This window comes from Coregonus clupeaformis, chromosome 12 (genome assembly GCF_020615455.1).
Source record: "Coregonus clupeaformis isolate EN_2021a chromosome 12, ASM2061545v1, whole genome shotgun sequence".
NCBI classification, from domain to species: Eukaryota; Metazoa; Chordata; class Actinopteri; order Salmoniformes; family Salmonidae; genus Coregonus; species Coregonus clupeaformis.
Window position 1 is genome coordinate 8,060,704 of NC_059203.1, and position 25,307 is coordinate 8,086,010.

The window sequence follows — 25,307 nt, forward strand, 5'->3', positions numbered from 1 at the left end:
GTATTACTTCCTCTGCAGAAAGTGCATGAACTATAAACATCTCCAATGCACTAAAATGCAATAGTTTTGAATACAAACCTCAGTCATGGTTTGGCATTGATGGTTGCAAAATTTGACCATAAGTGATGAGATGGTTTGGATATTCTGACTGCTATTGTCCATAGATGACCATATTTTTATATCAATGGACATTTTGATACATTGGAAATAAATAAGTGAACTAAGATGAAATCATAGATGATAATAGCACATACTGTAGTCATCATAATTATTAATGTCACTTCAGACTGTTTCAGGGTTGCAGTCCTGCTGCACTCTTAGAATAAAAGGTGCTATCTATAACCTAAAAAGGTAATTTGGCTGTCCCCATAGGATAACCCTTTGAAGAACCCTTTTTGGTTCCAGTTAGAACCTTTTTGGGTTCCATGTAGAACCCTTTCCACAGAAGGTTCTACCTGGAACCAAAAACGGTTATCCTATGGGGACAGCAGAATAACTCTTTTAGAACCTTTTTTTCTAAGAGTGTGGTGTCACTCTGTGTGACACATTGTCTATTCAGTGGAATTTAATGATTAAACAGACCTCACACCTGGTTTCCCAGGTCTAAAACAGCAGACATCCCTTATACTGTAGAATGTGGCAATACTGAGTTTCTGTTATAGAAGATCTAGATTTTTGCCCTTGTCCCTCACCTCACATTTATCACTCCAGCACCCCTGCCCCTTCATTGACTAAGGGAAGAAATTACCTTTTTGTTTGAGGGCATTCTTTTAATCCCTCCATCCATACTGGTGACTAGGCCATCATTTCAAAACTCAGTCAAAGAGGCAATCCTCTGTCCACAGTTCAGTCCACGGACACCACTGGGTTTAAAGTACTATGCCAGTGTGTCACAGAACTGTACCTCTGTACACTGCTAATTAAACCCCTGCTACTACAGAGACTCACTAGCACAATGACAGATGTGTGTGCAAAGAGCAGAAGTAGCAAGGAGAGGTCTTTGCCTCACTTCTGCCAGTGTAAAAGTCCACAATGTCACGTTAATCTCTCCATTTTACTGGGACTGTAAACAGAGACTGAGAAATGGGAAATACAGTGGGGGAAAAAAGTATTTAGTCAGCCACCAATTGTGCAAGTTCTCCCACTTAAAAAGATGAGAGAGGCCTGTAATTTTCATCATAGGTACACGTCAACTATGACAGACAAAATTAGAAAAAAAAATCCAGGAAATCACATTGTAGGATTTTTTCTGAATTTATTTGCAAATTATGGTGGAAAATAAGTATTTGGTCAATAACAAAAGTTTCTCAATACTTTGTTATATACCCTTTGTTGGCAATGACACAGGTCAAACGTTTTCTGTAAGTCTTCACAAGGTTTTCACACACTGTTGCTGGTATTTTGGCCCATTCCTCCATGCAGATCTCCTCTAGAGCAGTGATGTTTTGGGGCTGTCGCTGGGCAACACGGACTTTCAACTCCCTCCAAAGATTTTCTATGGGGTTGAGATCTGGAGACTGGCTAGGCCACTCCAGGACCTTGAAATGCTTCTTACGAAGCCACTCCTTCGTTGCCCGGGCGGTGTGTTTGGGATCATTGTCATGCTGAAAGACCCAGCCACGTTTCATCTTCAATGCCCTTGCTGATGGAAGGAGGTTTTCACTCAAAATCTCACGATACATGGCCCCATTATTCTTTCCTTTACACGGATCAGTTGTCCTGGTCCCTTTGCAGAAAAACAGCCCCAAAGCATGATGTTTCCACCCCCATGCTTCACTGTAGGTATGGTGTTCTTTGATGCAACTCAGCATTCTTTGTCCTCCAAACACGACAAGTTGAGTTTTTACCAAAAAGTTCTATTTTGGTTTCATCTGACCATATGACATTCTCCCAATCCTCTTCTGGATCATCTAAATGCACTCTAGCAAACTTCAGACGGGCCTGGACATGTACTGGCTTAAGCAGGGGGACACGTCTGGCACTGCAGGATTTGAGTCCCTGGCGGCTTAGTGTGTTACTGATGGTAGGCTTTGTTACTTTGGTCCCAGCTCTCTGCAGGTCATTCACTAGGTCCCCCCGTGTGGTTCTGGGATTTTTGCTCACCGTTCTTGTGATCATTTTGACCCCACGGGGTGAGATCTTGCGTGGAGCCCCAGATCGAGGGAGATTATCAGTGGTCTTGTATGTCTTCCATTTCCTAATAATTGCTCCCACAGTTGATTTCTTCAAACCAAGCTGCTTACCTATTGCAGATTCAGTCTTCCCAGCCTGGTGCAGGTCTACAATTTTGTTTCTGGTGTCCTTTGACAGCTCTTTGGTCTTGGCCATAGTGGAGTTTGGAGTGTGACTGTTTGAGGTTGTGGACAGGTGTCTTTTATACTGATAACAAGTTCAAACAGGTGCCATTAATACAGGTAACAAGTGGAGGACAGAGGAGCCTCTTAAAGAAGAAGTTACAGGTCTGTGAGAGCCAGGAATCTTGCTTGTTTGTAGGTGACCAAATACTTATTTTCCACCATAATTTGCAAATAAATTCATAAAAAATCCTACAATGTGATTTTCTGGATTTTTCTTTCTCAATTTGTCTGTCATAGTTGACATGTACCTATGATGAAAATTACAGGCCTCTCTCATCTTTTTAAGTGGGAGAACTTGCACAATTGGTGGCTGACTAAATACTTTTTTTCCCCACTGTAAGTCAAGTAAGTCAGTGTTGTTGTGAGAAGTCTGTCTGACTGATTCGTTAAGAAACAAGTAAATCAGCCATATCTAAAGATCTTTGACCCTGCCTGAGATGCCCTGAAGTCTGAACGAGGAACCAAATATGTATGGTACTGTTACCTCTGCTGACTCTCTCTCACACATATACCTTCTCTTCACCGTATTACTTATTATTTTCTTTATTTCAAAAGCCTGACATTTATGTGTAGTATCATCACAACCTCATTGGTCAGTTGAGCTGGTTGTGTTTCGTCCCTTGGTTGTGTTTCGTTACATGATTGCTGTAGACTGAATTGGTATCCATTAGTAGTAGTAGTATGTGAACACCAGACTTTAATTGTGTTTTTTTGTTCCTCAAGATGGATTTGATGTAAAAACAAATCATGTAATAATGCCAATACTTGCACTCTACACTTTCTTAGTGGTTATATTTATCCTGGTTGTCACAGCTATCCTACTTAGCAGGGGAAAAGTACCAGACTACAGTGAGAGTAGTTTTGCATGTCACATGTTAAACATGAGACTCTCACATAAGCAACATTCAAAGTGTGGATGTCATAAAGAACATGAGTGCTGCACGATGTTCTGCACATTTTGCATGATAACTGTGGAACATATCTGTTGTTTTCCCTGTTTTCATTTGTTTCATTATACCTGCGTTGTTCTTGATGGTGTAATTACAGTGTTGCCCTCTGAGGCATACACAATAGCACACCATTACCATAACGTTGATCAGAGGTTGAGGGGAGGTTTTACAGCCATGTATCTCCCTCCATATTGACCTGTGACCTTTGTGCTTCAGAGAATGTAGGGCGCTTAGTCACCCCTGCCAAAAAGCTGGAGGACACCATCCGTCTGGCCGAGCTGGTCATCGAGGTCCTCCAACAGAACGAGGAGCACCATGCAGAGGTGAGTGCAATACACACACACACACACACTCTCTCTCTCTCTCTCTCTCTCTCTCTCTCTCTCTCTCTCTCTCTCTCTCTCTCTCTCACTCTCTGTGTCTCACACACACAAATGATGTCCAATATATTCCTATCAAACACTGTGCAACGTGACCAGGGAAAATCCAAAGTCAGTTATTACCAGAGCAGAGAATGAAGAACTACAGAGAACCATGGGGCATTTATTCTGTGTCTGACTCTGTGTTTAACAGGCTACAGTCACAAGTACTGGAAATCAGTCGGTACAGTATTCACATCTCTGTTTTCTTCCTCCATATCTCACTGGTGTATGCTAGCCAGATCACACTGGCCTGCACGGTAGGAGGTCAAGGTGTGGGTTCAAAGGTCAAAAAGGTTTCATCATTCCATGTGCACCAGGCATAGTTTGGGATGACAACAATGAGCAGTGCACAGTTTGACTGGGGGACTTCTGATTGGGTCACTTTGTTTCCTGTACATGGCCACCTGGAAGGTGGGTAGAGTAGTGTAGTGTAGTATAGTGTGTAGTGTAATGTAATGAAGTGGAGGTTGGGTGTGTTGTTGCATCACATACTTTTTAGTGGCACATGACTGCATTTGTACTCTTTCCAGAAACGTGAAGAGAATTTACAGACCTCATTTTTAAACACCAAATTGTCTATTGATTATGTGAAGGCTAGGCCAAGTGCATGGTTTTCCATGTGTATATTATGTTTATTCATAAAAGAGAATGTTGACATCTTTTTTAACAGACCTTGACCTCTTGAGTATGGTTTGAAACTACTATTTTTTCTCCATTGGTTTGGATTGTTTCTTTCTTTCACTGTCATCATTGCATATTTTCTGCCAACTAACCATTAGAAGGAAAAAGTCAACACGGGGACGCCAACTTTGCAGAAGTGTACCTGACTTAACCCATTCCTGTTCTCTCATTGTTTGTTTTGTTTGCGGGGAATGTTCGGACAGGGCAAAGAGGTATGTGATAGATCCTGATAACATGATCTCTAACCCCTGCCACCCCCCACCTGCCATGACCCCTAACCCCTGCCACACCCACCTCCCATACTATGTGCATGTCCTGAAGATGCCCAATACCCAGGGATGATCTTAACTGTTTCCATCTTCCTTCCTAGTAATGGCCTTGTACCCCAACTTCTTCCCTTATACTTGTCAGCCCATCCCAGAGAGTTGTGCAAGTGCTTGTGCAGCCCAAAGGGTTGCCTTTGGTGATAAGGCAAACCCCAAAAAGCACTGTGGCAGTGTTCCTGTCTATCATATTTAGACCCCTCATACTAAAATAGTAGCGCCCCCCCACCACAACATCGCCCCCCTCACCGTCTGGTGCAGTTTTCTCTGTCCACCCCAACTGCCACAGCCAACTCTGGTCCCATCCTGTCAGTGAAAGACCTACTCTGTAGTGCTGTGTGTTTGAGGAAAGCTGTATGACAGGTAAGAGAGGTGATCCAGTCACCTTGACCCAACAAGCTGATCCTCCTCCATTGTAGAGTTGAGTACTCTCAATGGAAAAAGCATGCCATTTGTCAGGGTCAACGTGACCCCCTCTATCCCCTCTTGCATTTCTCAAATGCATTGTTGTGTGAATTTCCCCATCAGAAATGAACACTAACACTGTCAGTAGACCAGCATAAGCAGCAATAGATACATCTTCCACTCCTCAACTCAGTACCCTCAGTCACCTCATTCATTCAGTTTGGGTCAATTCCATTTTCATTCAACTCAATTGGCGAATCTAATACAATGTTTGTGTATAGTGTATGCCATGTCCAATGAAGTTCATTAATTGACTTGAATAGAAATTAAACTGACCCTAACTGTTACTCAATTCAGCAGCCAATGTGGAGAATCAGTAGATGAATCCTCCCACTTCTCGAGGCCTGTAATGAAGGTTTTATTTATGGTTATGAGCCTCACCATTTTGACCCAGAGATCCTGTTGCTGGTTGCTGCTGGCGCTGTCATGTCAACCGTCCCATGCCAGAGTGCATGGCGCCCATGGGAACATTCACATCACAGAGGTGTGACGATGTGAATGGCTGATGGCCAAGTCCTCCAATGGGAAGAGAGAGGGGGAGCATGGGAGGATGAGTGCTAACCTGCATGAGACCAGCCCGTTCCAGACTCTGTCACTCCACTGATTCTATCTATCCTATGGGGAGGCTTAGAGCTGCTCTGTATGAATGACTTAGTCAAGGAGCCGTGTCTACGCAGCTCTCTGTGGGCCAACAAAACAGTGCACGTTTAGCCGTGTTCAAGCGCAGAACTGAAACACTGTGCTCAAAGCTGTGAAGTGTACCCCAGAGATCTCTGTGTGATGCCTCAGAGGTGACAACTTGACTCTTATTGTGAAAACGAGAGAAGAAAAGAGCCCTTATATAGATCAGTGGAGTAACATTCTCTCCCTTTTCCTCTCTAGAGAATGACAGTGCTGTGAGGCTTGTAGTTAGAGATGTGCTTGTATTATATTTGCATACTCTTATCCTCTATTTGTGTTTCTGTCCCTCTATCTTTGTATATTTCTCCACCTGCCTCCCTTTTCCCTCTTTCACCCTCTATATATTTTTCCTCAAACTTCCTTTATCTGCCCATTCCTCTCCTTCTCTCTCTAGCCTCTTTCTTTCATAACCCCTTCTATCCCTTTCTCTTTGTCTATGTATTCCTCTCTCCTCTTTCTTTCGTTCTTCACTCAATCTATCGCTCTCTTTCCTCTCTCCCTCTCTCTCTTCCTGTCTCTCTCTTTCTCTCTCTCTCTCTCTCTCTCTCTCTCTCTCTCTCTCTCTCTCTCTCTCGCTCTCTCTTTCTCTCTCTCTCTCTCTCTCTCTCTCTCTCTCTCTCTCTCTCTCTCTCTCTCTCTCTCTCTCTCTCTCTCTCTCTCTCTCTCTCTCTCTCTCTCTCTCTCTCTCTCTCGCTCTCTCTTTCTCTCTCTCTCTCTTCCTCTCTCTCACTCTCTCCTTCTCTCTCGCTCTCTCTAGGCGTTTGCGTGGTGGTCAGACCTGATGGTGGAGCACGCGGAGACCTTCCTGTCTCTGTATGCGGTGGACATGGACGCTGCTCTGGAGGTGCAGCCCCCTGACAGCTGGGACAGCTTCCCTCTCTTCCAACTCCTCAACGACTTCCTGAGGACCGACTGTGAGTGCCTCCAATCCCGACCCAGGCCCTGAACCAGGGCTACATTATGAACAGACACGCACAGCATTTAGCACTCCAGAACCATACAGCACACACTTAACATGAGTCTGGCGCATTTATGTCACATAGGACTGTGTTTTTATTGAATATTCATTGTGGTTGATCTTGGTGAACTGGAGAAACTTAAACCTTACTTTGAGATCCAAATTGAGAAGAATATGTTCCGATCTAATGTTACTTTCCCACTGCATTTGACTCCAGTATAAAGAAAGGGATGAAGGTGATTGAGAGGACAATAGAGTGCTTTGGGAGCTTCGCAGTAAGAGCTGAGAGACTAACAGTGAAATGGTTGCTGTGGGCCCTGTCATCTCCCTAATGAACTGCAGTTGCCGTAGGAGCACTGTCCAGGGTGCTGAAAGCGTGAGCCAGAAAAGAAACACTTATCACTGCCTTTGTGAAGTGAACCTGCACTGGGCTAATTGTCCCTGGTGAAAGTCTCCTTTTAGCTTGTCAGCCAGGAGTCTGGAAGGATGTAATGTAGTCTGTTGTTCACCTGCAGTGGCTTAATGGACTTAGACTGGAACAGCTTGTTATGCTCACTTGCTACTGCTGCACAATTGGCCACATTCACGAGTGGCATTTTTTTTTTAAATAACCGATTGGTTATTCACATTGCAATGATCATAGCAACAAGACCATCTGGAGACAAGCCAAACAGAAGGGCAAAATTAATGGTATTCTTCCCCAATTTACTTTTATAATAGTAAAAGGCTCCAGTGACCACTGCATGTCAACACATGATGTGTTGGATTTCATAGTGTACACTTTACATACAGTATGATTGATGTAGCATACATGGACTAATTCCATGTAATGCTAGTAATTCTAATTCCCATGACTTTGACAGCATAACTCATCATGCAAACCTGACACAATGATGAGTGAGATGGCCACCAAAATAGCATCCATCCATCCATGCAGCCATCCATCTCCCTCAGGGTCCTCCAGTGGTTTACAGGAGCACACTAACACAATGTACAACGTCAAAGTCCACACTACACACACAGTGCAACATCCCCACAACTACCAATCCATATCACAGGGGCATTTTACACAGAAGGTCATTTGTTTTGTCTCCCCAAAGCAGCTAGCTTATATGGCAGGAAATAGCCCTAGCACCAGACAGGTGCCAAAGTCAGACGCCATTGAAGCAGTTAATGAGGTCTAAAACAGAAGTGGCTGGGAGAGGGGCGAGCCCTGCATCCTCACTTCTGGACAAATACATCAAAGTGTACAGCAGCCGCTCAAGTGGCTAATTGGAGAACGACAATCAGGGAACAAAATAAACATTGCACCTACTGTGTATCATCGACCTTGACTTCTATACACGCAGCACACACATATAGCCTACACACACACACAGAGAGGGAGAGCGAGCGCTCAAAGGAATAAAAATCAAACCCACTGTGTGGAGCCGTGAGCCATCGCATTAGCACACACTGGCCTCCATTCTATCTCCCATGGTCTGTGTTAGCGTTGCCTTTTTACAAGTTGAATCTAGAGGAAACGTGCTTTGTCTAAAGAAAACTATAGGCAACAGATATACAAAAGATAGCGAGGAGCTAGACTACTATTAGTCTCGCTATCCACCTCATAGCTTTCATCAGACCAGTCATTTCATATCAGCGATCACTCCAAGGAAGACAAGAAGGAGAGGCATTTCCAAGTAATTCTCCCTTGGATGTTATATTGATGAATGTTCCTATGGTGTTACAGTTTAATGAATTACTTCCTCTAACATACAGTGGGGGAAAAAAGTATTTAGTCAGCCACCAATTGTGCAAGTTCTTCCACTTAAAAAGATGAGAGAGGCCTGTAATTTTCATCATAGGTACATGTCAACTATGACAGACAAAATTAGAATTAAATCCAGAAAATCACATTGTAGGATTTTTTATGAATTTATTTGCAAATTATGGTGGAAAATAAGTATTTGGTCAATAACAAAAGTTTCTCAATACTTTGTTATATACCCTTTGTTGGCAATGACACAGGTCAAACGTTTTCTGTAAGTCTTCACAAGGTTTTCACACACTGTTGCTGGTATTTTGGCCCATTCCTCCATGCAGATCTCCTCTAGAGCAGTGATGTTTTGGGGCTGTCGCTGGGCAACACGGACTTTCAACTCCCTCCAAAGATTTTCTATGGGGTTGAGATCTGGAGACTGGCTAGGCCACTCCAGGACCTTGAAATGCTTCTTACAAAGCCACTCCTTCGTTGCCCGGGCGGTGTGTTTGGGATCATTGTCATGCTGAAAGACCCAGCCACGTTTCATCTTCAATGCCCTTGCTGATGGAAGGAGGTTTTCACTCAAAATCTCACGATACATGGCCCCATTCATTCTTTCCTTTACACGGATCAGTCGTCCTGGTCCCTTTGCAGAAAAACAGCCCCAAAGCATGATGTTTCCACCCCCATGCTTCACTGTAGGTATGGTGTTCTTTGGATGCAACTCAGCATTCTTTGTCCTCCAAACACAACGAGTTAAGTTTTTACCAAAAAGTTATATTTTGGTTTCATCTGACCATTGAGGTTGTGGACAGGTGTCTTTTATACTGATAACAAGTTCAAACAGGTGCCATTAATACAGGTAACGAGTGGAGGACAGAGGAGCCTCTTAAAGAAGAAGTTACAGGTCTGTGAGAGCCAGAAATCTTGCTTGTTTGTAGGTGGCCAAATACTTATTTTCCACCATAATTTGCAAATAAATTCATTAAAAATCCTACAATGTGATTTTCTGGATTTTTTTTTCTCAATTTGTCTGTCATAGTTGACGTGTACCTATGATGAAAATTACAGGCCTCTCTCATCTTTTTAAGTGGGAGAACTTGCACTATTGGTGGCTGACTAAATACTTTTTTTCCCCACTGCATATGATCTGTCCTGTCTCAGATAACCTGTGCAACGGACAGTTCCACAGACACCTGCAGGACCTGTACGCCCCCCTGGTGGTACGATATGTGGACCTCATGGAGTCATCTATCGCCCAGTCCATCCACAGGGGCTTCGAGAGAGAGTCCTGGGAGCCTGTCAAGTAAGGACACCTCAACCTCTAGAATCAACACCCTAATGTGCTACACAGTTTCTGCATTCAAGTTGGCTATAGCAGAAACTGACTGGCACCTAGGTTAGTCATAATGCAGTGGCCTAAGCATACCTTTCTTCATTTAGGCAAATTAATCAATGAAGTGTGTTGGGTACTATCAAACATACAATATGGGTAGATGCTAATATCTTCAGTTTTCAAACTTGAATTAATGTCAATGATTTTAGGCTTTCCTGTTCATGTTAAAATAAATATTCAGATATTCTTTGGGTGATCATGTGTACCATGTATTTGTACATGAAATAGGTTGATATCCACACAAAGTATGTATACTGAACAAAAATATAAACGCAACATGTAAAGTGTTGGTCCCATGCCATGTAATTTGTTTACATCCCTGTTAGTGGCCATTTCTCCTTTGCCAAGATAATCCATCCACCTGACAGGTATGGAATATGAAGAAGCTGATTAAACAGCATGATCATTACAAAGGTGCACCTTGTGCTGGGGGACAATAAAAGGCCACTCTAAAATGTGCAGTTTTGTCTCACACACAATGACAAAGATGTCTCAAGTTTTGAGGGAGCGTGCAGTTGGAATGCTGACTGCAGGAATGTCCACCAGAGCTGTTGTTGTAAGGACAGACGCTGGGAGACGAGAAGCAGGTACAGGGAGTGAACATTTAATATATACAGACATGAAACAAAACACGGACAGCGTCTGGACAGGGGAAACATAACGACATTAATGCTGACACGGGGATCAAACAGAGGAACAGACAGATATAGGGGAGGTAATTAACAAAGGGTTCAGGTGAGTCCAATGAGCGCTGATGCACGTAACGATGGTGACAGGTGTGCGAAATGATGGGCTGCCTGGCACCCTCGAGCGCCAGGGAGGGGGAGTGGGAGCAGGCGTGACAGTTGCCAGAGAATTGAATGTTCATTTCTCTAGCATAAGCTGCCTCCAATGTTGTTTTAGAGAATTTGGCAGTACGTCCAGCCGGCCTCACAAACGCAGACTACGTGTAACCATGCAAGCCCAGGACCTCCACATCCGGCTTCTTCACCTTTGGGATCATCTGAGACCAGCCACCGGGACAGCTGATGAAACTGAGGAGTAGTTCTGTCTGTAATAAAGCCCTTTTGTGGGGTAAAAACTCATTCTGATTTGCTGGGCCTGGCTCCCAAGTGGGTGGGACTATGCCCTCCCAGGCCCACCAATGGCTGCGCCCCTGCCCAGTCATGTGAAATCCATAGATTAGGGCCTAATTAATTTATTTCAATTGACTGATTTCCTTATATGAACTGTAACTAATATTTTTGTTCAGTATATATTTGTGGACAATTGTGTAAAAATATATGGTAACTATTTACTTTGACTACATATCCATAATGCATTTATTACTCATAAGCATTTCATGAACGTGTTATAACAGGTCTCAACCGCATTATTAAAGGTGAATTAAATATATCCATAGCATATTCATGTCATGCTATGCAAGAGCACATATTTAGGTATCTTAATAGAGCAATCATTACAATGACAGCGTAGTGTCATCATTATGGCTGTTCTCAAAAGTGTGCTTCTGCCATACCAGTGTTAGTGAATATGCTGATATATAGCCTGTACCAGCCCCATTTCCCCACCGGCCAGTATAGGCCCATGACTTACCTTCTTCTTCTTCTCACTGAGGTCAATGGTGCATGAAGATCCCCACGGGGTTGAATCCTCAGGGTACATTTTACAGATCAAATCGTGTAGTTGAGGGTCATATCATAACTCTTTCATAACTCATTAGCAACCCTCCTCCACATCACAATGAAGTTGGTCATACTAGTCTATAATGCATACATGAAAGGTCTGTGTATGTATTCTATGCAGTCAAAGTAAAGTCAAATCTGTTTTCCCATTCATAAAGCATTTATAGCTAAGCATTTCATGGTAATTAACTGTGCAGTTTGCCACTGATCTATAACACCAACATTAAAGGTCTACAGCGGGGGGAAAAAGTATTTAGTCAGCCACCAATTGTGCAAGTTCTCCCACTTAAAAAGATGAGAGAGGCCTGTAATTTTCATCATAGGTACACGTCAACTATGACAGACAAATTGAGAAAAGAAAATCCAGAAAATCACATTGTAGGATTTTTAATGAATTTATTTGCAAATTATGGTGGAAAATAAGTATTTGGTCACCTACAAACAAGCAAGATTCCTGGCTCTCACAGACCTGTAACTTCTTCTTTAAGAGCCTCCTCTGTCCTCCACTCGTTACCTGTATTAATGGCACCTGTTTGAACTTGTTATCAGTATAAAAGACACCTGTCCACAACCTCAAACAGTCACACTCCAAACTCCACTATGGCCATGACCAAAGAGCTGTCAAAGGACACCAGAAACAAAATTGTAGACCTGCACCAGGCTGGGAAGACTGAATCTGCAGTAGGTAAGCAGCTTGGTTTGAAGAAATCAACTGTGGGAGCAATTATTAGGAAATGGAAGACATACAAGACCACTGATAATCTCCCTCGATCTGGGGCTACACGCAAGATCTCACCCCGTGGAGTCAAAATGATCACAAGAACGGTGAGCAAAAATCCCAGAACCACACGGGGGGACCTAGTGAATGACCTGCAGAGAGCTGGGACCAAAGTAACAAAGCCTACCATCAGTAACACACTACGCCGCCAGGGACTCAAATCCTGCAGTGCCAGACGTGTCCCCCTGCTTAAGCCAGTACATGTCCAGGCCCGTCTGAAGTTTGCTAGAGTGCATTTGGATGATCAAGAAGAGGATTGGGAGAATGTTATATGGTCAGATGAAACCAAAATATAACTTTTTGGTAAAAACTCAACTCGTCGTGTTTGGAGGACAAAGAATGCTGAGTTGCATCCAAAGAACACCATACCTACTGTGAAGCATGGGGGTGGAAACATCATGCTTTGGGGCTGTTTTTCTGCAAAGGGACCAGGACGACTGATCCGTGTAAAGGAAAGAATGAATGGGGCCATGTATCGTGAGATTTTGAGTGAAAACCTCCTTCCATCAGCAAGGGCATTGAAGATGAAACGTGGCTGGGTCTTTCAGCATGACAATGATCCCAAACACACCGCCCGGGCAATGAAGGAGTGGCTTCGTAAGAAGCATTTCAAGGTCCTGGAGTGGCCTAGCCAGTCTCCAGATCTCAACCCCATAGAAAACGTTTGGCCTGTGTCATTGCCAACAAAGGGTATATAACAAAGTATTGAGAAACTTTTGTTATTGACCAAATACTTATTTTCCACCATAATTTGCAAAGAAAAATCATAAAAAATCCTACAATGTGATTTTCTGGATTTTTTTTTCTCATTTTGTCTGTCATAGTTGACGTGTACGTATGATGAAAATTACAGGCCTCTCTCATCTTTTTAAGTGGGAGAACTTGCACAATTGGTGGCTGACTAAATACTTTTTTTCCCCCACTGTATGTATGAATTCTATGCAGTCAAAGTAATATAATATATATTTTCCCATTCATAAAGCATTTGCCTAAATTATCAAAAAGAACACGGACACAACACATCATTTTAAAGGAAATATGGACATTTTATTTCTAGATGTAGCACATAAATCAATTACTGAGGACATCGCCGAAGAGTCTTACTATTGACATTTTTCAGTTGTACTTTTCTTTAATAGATTTAACATAGATTAATATTCAATGCATTCATATTAAATTCCTAATTTCAGACTCATAGCTAGCAATAACTATTTTAGTGCATAAAATGTACCCTTATTCACTAATGGTAATGTCAACACATTTTCCAACTTGGTCAATAAAAGTTACAAACTCATCATCACATTTAGTTAACAATGTTAGCTATCTGTATATTTTAAAACGTACATTGTACTTTTCGACATTACGAGTTTAATAAACTCTAGATCACCTTTACTCCACACACAGAGATGCATACAAAGCTCTTCCTCGCCCTCCATTTGACATAACTCTATCCTCCTGATTCCTGCTTACAAGCAAAAACTCAAACAGGAAGTACCAGTAATGCGCTGAATACGGAAGTGGTCCGATGAAGTGAATGCTAAACTACAGGACTGTTTCGCTAGCACAGACTGGAATATGTTCCGCGATTCATCTGATGGCATTGAGGAGTTTACCACATCAATCACCGGCTTCATTAATAAGTGCATTGACGATGTCGTCCCTACAGTGGCCGTACGTACATATCCCAACCAGAAGCCAAGGATTACAGCCAACATCCGCATTGAACTAAAGGCTAGAGCTGCCGCTTTCAAGGAGTGGGACACTAATCCAGACGCTTATATACGAAATCCCGCTATGCCCTCCGACAAACCATCAAACAGGCAAAGCGTCAATACAAGACCAAGATCGAATCCTACTACACCGGCTCTGACGCCCGTCAGATGTGGCAGGGCTTGCAAACTATCACGAATTACCAAGGAAACCCAGCAGCGACCTGTCTAGTGACGCAAGCCTACCAGACGAGCTAAATACCTTCTATGTTCGCTTCGAGCCTAGCAACACTGAACCATGCATGAGAGCACCAGCTGTGCTGGATGACTGTGTGATCACGCTCTCCGTAGCCGATGTGAGTAAGACCTTTAAACAGGTTAACATTCACAAGGCCACAGGTCCAGAAGGATTACCAGGACACATACTCAGAACATGCGCTGACCAGCTGGCAAGTGTCTTCACTGACATTTTCAACCTCTCCCTGACGCAGTCTGTAATACTTACATGTTTCAAGCAGACCACCATAGTCCCTGTGCCCAAGAACGCCAAGGTAACCTGTCTAAGTGACTAACGCCCCTTAGCCTCACATCTGTAACCATGAAATACTTTGAAAGGCTGGTCATGGCTCACATCAGATCATCATCCCAGACACCCTGGACCCACTCCGATTCGCATACCGCCCAAAAGATCCACAGATGACTCTATCTCTATTGAGCTCCACACTGCCCTGTCCCACCTGGACAAAAGGAACACCTACGTGAGAATGCTGTTCATTGACTACAGCTCAGTGTTCATCACCATAGTGCCCTCCAAGCTCATCACTAAGCTAAGGTCCCTGTGTTTAAACACCTCCCTCTGTAACTGGATCCTGGACTTCCTGACCGGCCGCCCCCAGGTGGTGAGGGTAGGAAACAATGCATCCGCCACGCTGACCCTCAACACGAGGGCCCCTCAGGGGTGCATGCTTAGTCCCCTCCTGTACTTCCTGTTCACCCACGACTGCGTGGCCGCGCATGACTCCAACACCATCATTAAGTTTGCAGACAACACGGCGGTGGTAGGCCTGATCACCGACAACGATGAGACAGCTTACAGGGAGGAGGTTAGAGACCTGGCAGTGTGGTTCCAGGACAACCAAATCTCCCTCAACGTCAGCAAGATAAAGAAACTGATCGTGGACTACAGGAAATGGAGGGCCAAGCACGCTCCATCCAAATTGACTGGGCTATAGCGGAGCAGGTCGAGTGCTTCAACTTCCTTGTGTCCACAACACTAAGGAATTATCATGGTCCACACACAACAATACAGTTGTGAAGAAGGCACGACAACGCCTCTTCCCCCTCAGGAGGCTGAAAAGTTTTGTCATGGTCCCTCGGATCCTCAAAAAGTTGCACAGCTGCAGTATTGAGAGCAATCTTGACTGGCTGCATCACCGCTTGGTATGGCAACTGCTTGGCATCCGACCAGACCTCTATACCAGGCGGTGTCAGAGGAAGGCCCTCCAGCCACCCAAGTCATAGACTGTTCTCTCTGCTACCACACGGCAAGCGGTACCGATGCACCAATCTGGAACCAATAGGACCCTGAACAGCTTCTACCCCCAAGCCATAAGACTGCGAAATAGTTAGGTAGCTATTGGTTAACTATATAACTAACTACAGTATCTGCATTGACCCTTTTGACTCATCACATACACTGCTGTTACTGTTTATTATCTATCCTGTTGCCTAGTCACTTTATTTCTACCTACAGTATATGTATATATCTACCTCAATTACCTCGTACCCCTGCACATCGACTCGGTACTGGTACCCCGTGGATATAGCCAAGTTATCGTTACTCATTGTGTATTTATTCCTTGTGTTATTATTTTGATATTTTGATATTATTTATCTTTTTCTCTTTGCGTTGTTGGGAAGGGCTCGTAAGTAAGCATCATACTGTTAGTCTACAGTTCTTTATGAAGCATGTGACCATTTTATATTTATTTGATTTGAATTCAGAGACAGAAACATCATGACATTCTTTCCATTTTGATTGCACTGCCACAGGAGGAGTGTGTGAGAGGTGACCTCTCACTTCTACAAAAATCATTTAAAAAACTGAAAGTGTACCTTTGTACATTTAAAATAACAAAAATAGCTATTAAGAAGCCAGAAGAATGCTGGGCTGTCACCCGGAAGCGATGCCCCCATGACTTCTCACCTCTCATCTGCAGTCAAAACGTAGAGAATGATAGAGGCTTCTAGTGGCCAAAAGGCCGTATTAGCATGGGCAGCTCCATTGAGGGCTTCCACCATTTTAATGTAGTCAACTGGGTGGGACTTCCGACTTCATTGGCTGATCCCTCCTGGTGACCTTGTTGGAGTCATGTCCAACCGGGTCATCAGGTGGGATCAGCCAATCGTGAAGAAGAACATTGACTACTTCTAAATGGAGATGGCCTCCATGGCGCTGCCCATGCTGTCACAGACGCTAGAATGGCACATATACAAAGATGAGTCCTCTGTCTATCTCTATGGTCTCTCTTAATTTGTCCTATTTTAAACGGTCTGTAATGTGCAAAAGTACAATGTAAATAGTGAAATAGCTAACATTGTTAACAAAATGTTTCATGAGTTTTATGAAAAAATTTGAACGTTTCTGGACCGAGTTGTAAAAGCTAGCTAACGTTACATTAGTGAATAAGGGGGAAACACTAGTTAGCTTTACCTCCTTATGTTATTACATTTTACTCAATAAAAAAGTTATTGCTAGCTATCAGTCTAAAATGGGGAATTGAATTTGAAAGCTTTGAATATGAATCTCAGTTAAATCTATTCAAGAAAAGACTAACTGAAAAATGTCAATTGTAGGATTCTTCTGCGATCCTCAGCAATTGTTTTCTGTGCAAGCTAGCTAACGTTACATATGGAAAATGTAAATAAAATAACATTCTGTGTTGTGTCCGTATTCTTTTTGATAAGTGAGGCATGTTTATAAATGCCTTATAAATGCTTTATGAATGAGAATATTGAAATGACAGTACATTGACTGCATAAAGTTCATACATAGACCTTTAATGTTGGTGTTATAGATCAGATTGGCAAACTGCACAGTTAATTACCATGAAGTGCTTAGCTATAAATGCTTTATGAATGGGAAAATAGATTTGACTTTAATGTGACTACATACAATTCATACAGACCCTACATGTATGCGTAATAGACCAGTATGACCAACTTAATTGTGATGTGGAGGAAGGTTGCTAATGAGTTACGGAAGAGTTATAGTATGACCCTCAACTACACGATTTGATCCGTAAAATGTACCCTGAGGATTCAACCCTGTGGGGATCTTCTTGCACCATTGACCTCAGTGAGAAGAAGAAGAAGAAGAAGAAGAAGAAGAAGAAGAAGAAGAAGAAGAAGAAGAAGAAGAAGAAGAAGAAGAAGAAGAAGAAGTCTCAAAACGTGGTTTGGCCTTTTGGCATATTCACTAACACTGGCAGAAGCACACTTTTGACAACAGCCATATTGATGACACTACACTGTCATTGTAATGATGCATCTATTAAGATATGCTATGAATATTTTTCATTAACCTTTAATAATGTTGTTGGGACCAGTTATAAAGCGTTCATGAAATACTTAAAGATGTGTAATAAATGCGTTATGGATATGGAGTCAAAGTAAACCAATACCAAATATATTAATTTGTACTAACAAGATTATTTACTATCTATTCAATTCAAATTTTCCCTACTGCAGGTAAGACCATATGTCTGAAAATGTTGTCGGAAACATTTTTCCTCAATGTTTGGTATTCCCTAGTGTTCAAATGGTATCCCTTGTATCAATGTCATAGCAGTTTGCTGTCACCATGTATTGAGTTATCATTAGTCAACTATCTTCTGTCATTACTGTCTTCAATGCTGATAAGACACTCTTTACACATGATTTTTCAACATTACATTTGTCTCTTCTATTCACTGCAACGATACCCTTACTTATTTCATCTTAATAACTGCTATTGTTCTCACCAATTGTTTTTTTCTCACCATTTCTTCACTTTCCCTGTTAAAACATATCCACTTTACCGCTGTTATAGCGCGTCTTATTTTAATTTTATGTCTGTTTCCTCTACACAGGAGCCTAACAAGTAATCTTCCTGATTTGAATCTACCAAATGTCAACCTCCAAATGCCCAAAGTACCAAATCTACCACCAGTTAGCCTCCTAACAATGTCTAGCTTTTCTACACCCAACTGGATGGCAGCTACATGTGACTCAGAGTGTGTATTGAGTCTCTGTTGGAGCCTGAAACATGAAAAATGAATGTGTGTTCTTGGCATGAACATGTCACATGTCCTCTAGGATACTGACTCAATTTCTAGAGATGTACAGGCAATATCCACCAATCAGAATTTAGATGGGGTCAGGTTTGGCCTAAGTGATTTTACTTAGTTATTAGCTAACGGCAGCTACTCAACTATAGGCTACAATAAAACATTGACTGTGCTAAACATTGTAGTCAGTCAATCAAATTTAATCTATCACATTTTATGCATACCGTAGTTGGGCCTATAGTGCATTTGTAAAACCAACCATGCCTAACGTGCAGAAGTAGGAGAACTTTGATCAGCCCTAGGTCTCCTGGTGCTTGTCTTTACTGAGGCATGAGCCTCTCAGATACTCCTACTTTAATACAGATCATGTTCACTCATTCACACAATAATAATGATCCCACTTTGATATTGACGGAATATGAAATTAAGTCCCATTTCATTAGTGATTCTGCCAGTTGTAAAACTCCATGTCTACCTGTTAGCTCTTAGCAGCCCTCCCGAGGGACCAAGGAGAGACATAGTGTGAAGGTAATTGCAAAGCTATGTTTAGATATGTTGATTAAAAGCTCTTCTTCTGCACCTTGAGGTACACCTGACACATTATCTATCCCACTTTCCAAACCAAAGTGAAACAGCTTCAGCACCAGCTACTAAAAATGTGTGAAAGGAGAGAGAGAGATTAAATTAATACATTCGCTGCCAGAATTTAAAGGTACTGCTCTGTCAAAGATAGAACTAAACGCAGGTTTGGTATCTTATAAATAAGCCAGAAAGACTAAGCCAATCTCACCCCACAAAAGAAAACTCATACACAGCATTGACACAACCACATTGTTGATAATTAGGAAAAAAACAGGTTCAGCCTATTCTAAAATATATAGTAAAACACTGCCAGTGATCTGATGTTCTGTTTCCATGACCCCAGTTGTCCCAGTGTTCTTATTGTTTTACCTGCAGCCATGTTCATGCCAAGGCCCTCGCATGGGGTTAGAGTAGGCAGTGTTTCAAAATGGAGAACCATCAATGGCTTTTCATTTTCCTCCTACTGCATGTGTTTGAACTGAATGGTGGAAAGACACAAATTACTTTTTAAGCTAATTGAAAAACAACAAGAATGGAAAATGCTAAATTACACACCATTATTAAATGAGGCCCAACCCAAGCCAGTGTTTCAAAGTGTTGAATTTGTATCTTTCCATCACATCTTTCTGATCTCCAGTCTGCCACAGTGTGCTAGGGAGGACAAGTCCCTGTTTACCCTGTGTTGGAGCTCTTACCTGTGGGCACTAGTTGTGAGGAGGCCCCTGTGTGTCTGGAGAGATCTGTGTGGCTGGAGAGAGCTGCTCTCTGTCTGCAGGGTTGGGGGAAGGGGGCAGGGAAGGGGAGTGGTATACAGTCTCCTCCACCGCATCAGAAAGCAACCCCACCCTTCATTGTGTGTTTTCCCAGAGTGCACTAACTAACTGACCAACCTGCAGTATGCATGGACCCCTACTCTTTCCCTGGTTTTAATAACTACTCAACTCTGGGGTTATTGATTGGTCAAAGACATACTCATGTCTGTTTATTTTTACCATACACTGATTGGTACCTTGATGAACATAATTCATAGAACCTCATTGGCCAGGAATAGATCAAAGATATAGTATCTTCCATTCAAAATATATTGTAACCAATCAGTAAATGGTAGAAATAACCCAAACAAATGGAATCCTGAGACCTAGATTTGCCCATCCTCTCTGATCCTTGATGTAGTCCTCTACCCCCCATGTGTTCTCCTGTTGGGTACCAGTGCTCTAACCTTTAACCTCTTAGCTGTGACCACTGACCTGTGCCCTGTTCTTCCTGCCCAGTAATGGCTCGGGGACGTCCGAGGACCTATTCTGGAAGCTGGATGCACTGCAGACCTTCATCAGAGACCTGCACTGGCCTGAGGAGGAGTTTGGCAAACACCTGGAGAGCAGGCTCAAACTCATGTCCAGCGACATGATCGAGTCCTGCGTCAAACGGTGAGAGAACGCTCCTGAATGGGACACTTGCACTTGCTTACACACAATTATACACACACACACCGTCTTGTACAACTAACCTTGTGGGGACACACAATTCAGTCCCATTCAAAATAATATTTTCCCTAACACTAACCCTTACCCAAACCTTAACCCTAACCTTAACCCTAACCCTAAACCTAGCTCCTAACCCTAATCCTAAAACTAACCCTAGCTCCTAACCCTAACCCTAAACCTAATTCTAACCCTAACGCAAATTCTAACGTTAACCGTAAACTCCCTAGAAAAAGCAAGTATAGATAAACACATCCACACACACACACACATTGTAGGTCTGTGTATAGTGCTCTACAACCTCTCTCCTTTCTCTGTCCCTGTCTCCAGAACGAGGGTGGCCTTTGAGTCCAAGCTCCAGAAGAGCAGTCGGACCACAGACCTCCGCGTGCCTCAGTCCATCTGCACCATGTTCAACGTGATGGTGGATGCCAAGGCCCAGTCAGCCAAGCTGTGTGCCATGGAGCTGGGACAGGAGGTAGAAGATTCCTTCCTCCCAATAGTCTTTAACCAATCTTTAATCAGTCATCAGATACCAGTCTTAGATCAGACATCAAATTCCAGTCTTAGATCAGACATGAGATACCAGTCTTAGATCAGACATCAAATACCAGGCTTATATCAGACATCAGATACCAGTCTTAGACCAGACATCAAATACCAGTCTTAGATCAGACATCAGATACCAGTCCACCTCCATCTGCACAGCCTCAGACCAACACTCATATTTACACAGTCTTTGAATTAGTGTAAAGTTTTCACCTATTATTTTATGTAATATAATGTATATGATTCTATTGATGTCTAATAGTGATTTCAGTGATTTCTCTTTCACTCTGATTTCTATGATATATCACTGAGCATGCTGCACTGGGTATACAGATCGGTATCCACCCTGGAGCAGTACCAATGCACTTTGGGAAAATCCTTTTGTGCTCACCAGCTGTGTGTTAGATGTGTATTCTCTTAATTGCATGGATTCAGTAGCTCCAGCTGACTTAGAATCAGCATTTCTATGCTTCCATTTCTTTCTATTTGCTCATATTATTTAATGCTATGCTTATAAAATACATGTTGTATAGTAGTACATACTGTATATGCATTTCTGTCAAGGTTTTCACTTACAATAGTTTCAATGGCACTTACTGCGATTGCTGTGTATCCTAATTTAGCTTTTGCTTGAATATGTGCTTTTGCTGTAGTCGCTTGCTTTTTCACCATCACCATGTCTCCTCTATCTTTCTTTTCATTTATTTTCTCTATCTTGTGAAAGTTTGTTAGAGATTGGGTAAGTGTGGCTAACAATTCAATTGAAATCTCACCCCCAGTTCCCAAATGTATAATTAGCTGTCAATGCAGTGTTCCCCAGTGTTCCCCAGTCTTCTAACACTTTAAATGTTTTGATTTCATTAGCATGTGTGTAGATGGTACTGAATATACATGGGGTAGATGTGACAGTTCTCATATCTGCACAATCTAGAGACAGAGACAGATACCAATTACAAGTGCAGAATTAATTAGTCTGAGGTCTTTTACATGGCTCACGTGAAGACAAAAGAATGCTGTCATACTACTGATTAGCATATTGGCCTACTGTGAGACGTGGTAACAAACAAACATAAGGGAAGGGAGGGATGCTGGATTTGGACGTTGTGACTAACATGTCTCTTTCCTAACAGAGACAGTACCATTCCCAAATCGACGCTCTCATAGAGGAGACTGTGAAGGAGATGATCACCTTACTGGTAGCAAAGGTGCTGTTACTGTCTTACTCATATCTGAAAGGGATATTACAACAATATTGTTTTAAACGTGATATAATTGCCAGTAACACAACTCCCTGTCTGTCAGTTCGTGGTCATTCTAGAGAGTGTCCTAGCCAAACTGTCCAGATACGATGAGGGCACACTCTTCTCCTCCTTCCTCTCTTTCACAGTAAGAACGCACTCCTTCGCTTATTCCCGTCTTTCTCATCGTACACTGCATACATAACTATTTTAATCATCATAGAGTACGTACAGCACTCTCCCTCAGTTTGCTCATGATAACACTCCCAATGCATGAAAAGGTTAAGTATTTTAGTAGTTTCCTGAACATTGTAATAGAAGTCTAATTAAATTCTGAGTGAACTGTGCAATTACATTTCCTGATATGACTCACTTAAGCATATTGCAGTCGCACACTGAAGCTACACTCACATTATACAGCTTTTGCAATGAAAGGAAGTTGCACAGTTGGAATCTCAAATCTTTCCTTTTCACCTAAACTCTCTGTCTCATTTCAAGGTGAAAGCTGCATCAAAGTATGTGGATGTACCTGTAAGTGGGAGAATAGTATTATTATCAGTACTTGTGTTTTTCTTGTCCCAGTCCAAGTGTACGTGTGTGTGTTTGTGTGTGTGTCATTACATCTTCCCTCATATGGATCTGGTCAAAAACAGCCAGCTTGGCATGTCATGCGGCACACATTGTGAGTGTCTCTGTTGTGTTGTGTAACAAAAACCCACAAAGGCTCAACACGGCACTTTTTAAATGAATGCCTTGTCATTGAATCTTTGATTGGGCCTCTTATGTCCGCAGGGCCAGAGCCCTAGTTTCTGCATGGTAATTGTTTGCTTAATGCACAAAATACAATTACACTGGAGAAACATACTAATTTGCACCCTTTGGAACCACTCAGGGATGTGTTAACTAAGTTCGGTTTACAGCGGCTGATACAAATCCATATGACCTCGTCTGCCGGCACGGGAGGATGTGTTTCATATACCGGAGAAGAGGCGGGAGGGGGAAAGGCACACACACACACGCACACACACACAAATTGAGTGTCTTATTTGCAAACGCATTGTCCTGTTTGAATATTTGAGATGGCATGAGAAATGGCAGCCCTCCTAACAGTCTGTTCAGCAGCCTGATCATGTGTTCCTGGTTCTTCTGTTCACTTTGCACATGCCCAGACTGTGACAGATGATTCTGTGCCAAGTACACATCTCTAATAGGAAGTTCAGTAAAAAAGACAGCCATAGCCCAGGGTCTAGATGCACCGTAAATGAAACACCTCTCCAGAGATGTCAACTGTACATTTCAATACTTTTTTTCTGAGATGAAAATGACAATTTGATAACACTTTGGGTTGAATGTTTATTTTAATACCTGTCAGTTTTTCATATGCATGTCTTAGAGCTTGACATTACATAACAGTTGATAATAACTTATGTCACTTTGCTGGTCTCCATCGTGTCTATTATGAAGTAAACAGGTTTCAGTGCCTTGGTGAGACAATGAATCTGTTGTTTTGGGACTAATTATTCTTTCCCTCTTGTTCTCAACTCTCTCTCTCTCTCTCTCGCTCTCTCTCTCTCTCTCTCTCTCTCTCTCTCTCTCTCTCTCTCTCTCTCTCTCTCTCTCTCACGCATTCTCTCTCTCTCTCTCTCTCTCTCTCTCTCGCTCTTTCTCTCTTGTGTGTTCTGCAGAAGCCTGGGATGGACATTGCAGATGGTTACGTGACCTTTGTCCGCCATTCTCAGGACATGCTGCGGGATAAGGTCAATGAGGAGGTGTACATAGAAAGGTTATTTGCCGTAAGTAACCAATGCCGTCTCCTCCCTTACAGGGGAGGCTCTCCAAGATGTGATAAAACAGTCGGTTCAGAGGGATAAGTCTCATTTTGAACAGCTCTCTGGCTTTTCTTCCGCAGCTGTACAAGTAGCTCTCTCTCTCCTTCTCTCTGTCTCTCTCTCTCTTTCTACCTCGTCCTTTACTTCTAACTGTACCCTCCTTATGAATACACTATGCTCTAGCCTGTTTCTTCTCTACTGCAGTGTTCTGCATCTTCTGTTTATCTCTGTTTGTTTGAGAAGTGCAAAACCTTGAGGAGGATTATCTTAAGCAGTGTTCTCTCTCTGCGAGTCAGCAAATAGGGGTTCATCAATTAAAGGCCACACAATAGAATGCCCTCCTATAAGATGACTTAATACCATCTTTACAATTCCCCAGTCTAAATTCTGTCTTCAGCCATTAGAATACATTGTGTTCTTCCACTAATTGATCTGTAGCAACATTAATAATCAGATCAAAAGGTTAGGGTTAGTAGGTCGGGTTATGCTGACCAGTTCCCCACACACTGCTGACCCGTTCCCCACATTGGAGTATATACAAGACATTTGGAACTGTCCCATTTTGACAATCAGGGCTTTCTCCAAGTAAATCTTCTTCCTCTTAGGAACGACAAACAGAAAGGAGGGCCAGGGCCCTCTGACCCAGGGCTTATTGTAATGAGGGCTTAAGAAGGATAGCGAGAGAGAAAGAAAGAACGAAAGAACGAAAGGGACAGAGAGAAATATAATGAGTTTGTATTAGAGAGTGAATAAAGTGGGGGGAGAAAAGAGAACACTGTCTTAAGGAATAGCCTGAAACCTGGTTATCTAAATAATCCTTTGTGATGCATGTTGACCAATTTGTCCACTATTCTTTTCGGGGTGAGAACCTCAGATTGCACCTGTGTGCGTGTGTGGGTGTGTGTTATATGCGTGTGTGTGTGTGTGGCTTCCCCTAAGGCCTGCTGGCATGACCTGCCTTCTCCCTTATCAGTCTTCTCTGAGTGAAAGTGTCTCTTCTCCATGTTTGTTTCTCTTGCTGCTTTGACCTGCTGTTTGGCTTGTGTCGTCTTCTCTCAGAAGAGCATTTCTTCTCTGATTAAAGAAGAGGCCTCTCTCTATATATATGTCACTCTCTATTTGTTCTCCCTCTGGCAGTACTGTGGCGTATG

At 42.5% G+C, this 25,307-nt stretch overlaps 1 protein-coding gene across 8 annotated transcripts in view; it reads left to right on the top strand.

Moving 5' to 3' along the window:
• Positions 1-25,307, top strand: part of LOC121578793 (calcium-dependent secretion activator 1) — a 172,673-nt gene that overhangs the window by 128,357 nt on the left and 19,009 nt on the right. For 3 of the 8 annotated variants that reach the window (XM_045223692.1, XM_045223691.1, XM_045223694.1), the window contains 9 exons: positions 3,524-3,630; positions 6,637-6,793; positions 9,746-9,887; positions 20,331-20,486; positions 20,871-21,018; positions 22,220-22,294; positions 22,392-22,475; positions 22,826-22,858; positions 24,013-24,120. In XM_045223692.1, coding sequence (XP_045079627.1) covers positions 3,524-3,630; positions 6,637-6,793; positions 9,746-9,887; positions 20,331-20,486; positions 20,871-21,018; positions 22,220-22,294; positions 22,392-22,475; positions 22,826-22,858; positions 24,013-24,120 — 1,010 coding nt within the window. Of the gene's footprint in view, positions 1-3,523; positions 3,631-3,880; positions 3,911-4,613; positions 4,623-6,636; positions 6,794-9,745; positions 9,888-18,279; positions 18,424-20,330; positions 20,487-20,870; positions 21,019-22,219; positions 22,295-22,391; positions 22,476-22,825; positions 22,859-24,012; positions 24,121-25,307 lie in introns of all 8 variants that reach the window. The other 5 variants (XM_045223688.1, XM_045223687.1, XM_045223690.1 and 2 more) reach the window with 4 other exon arrangements.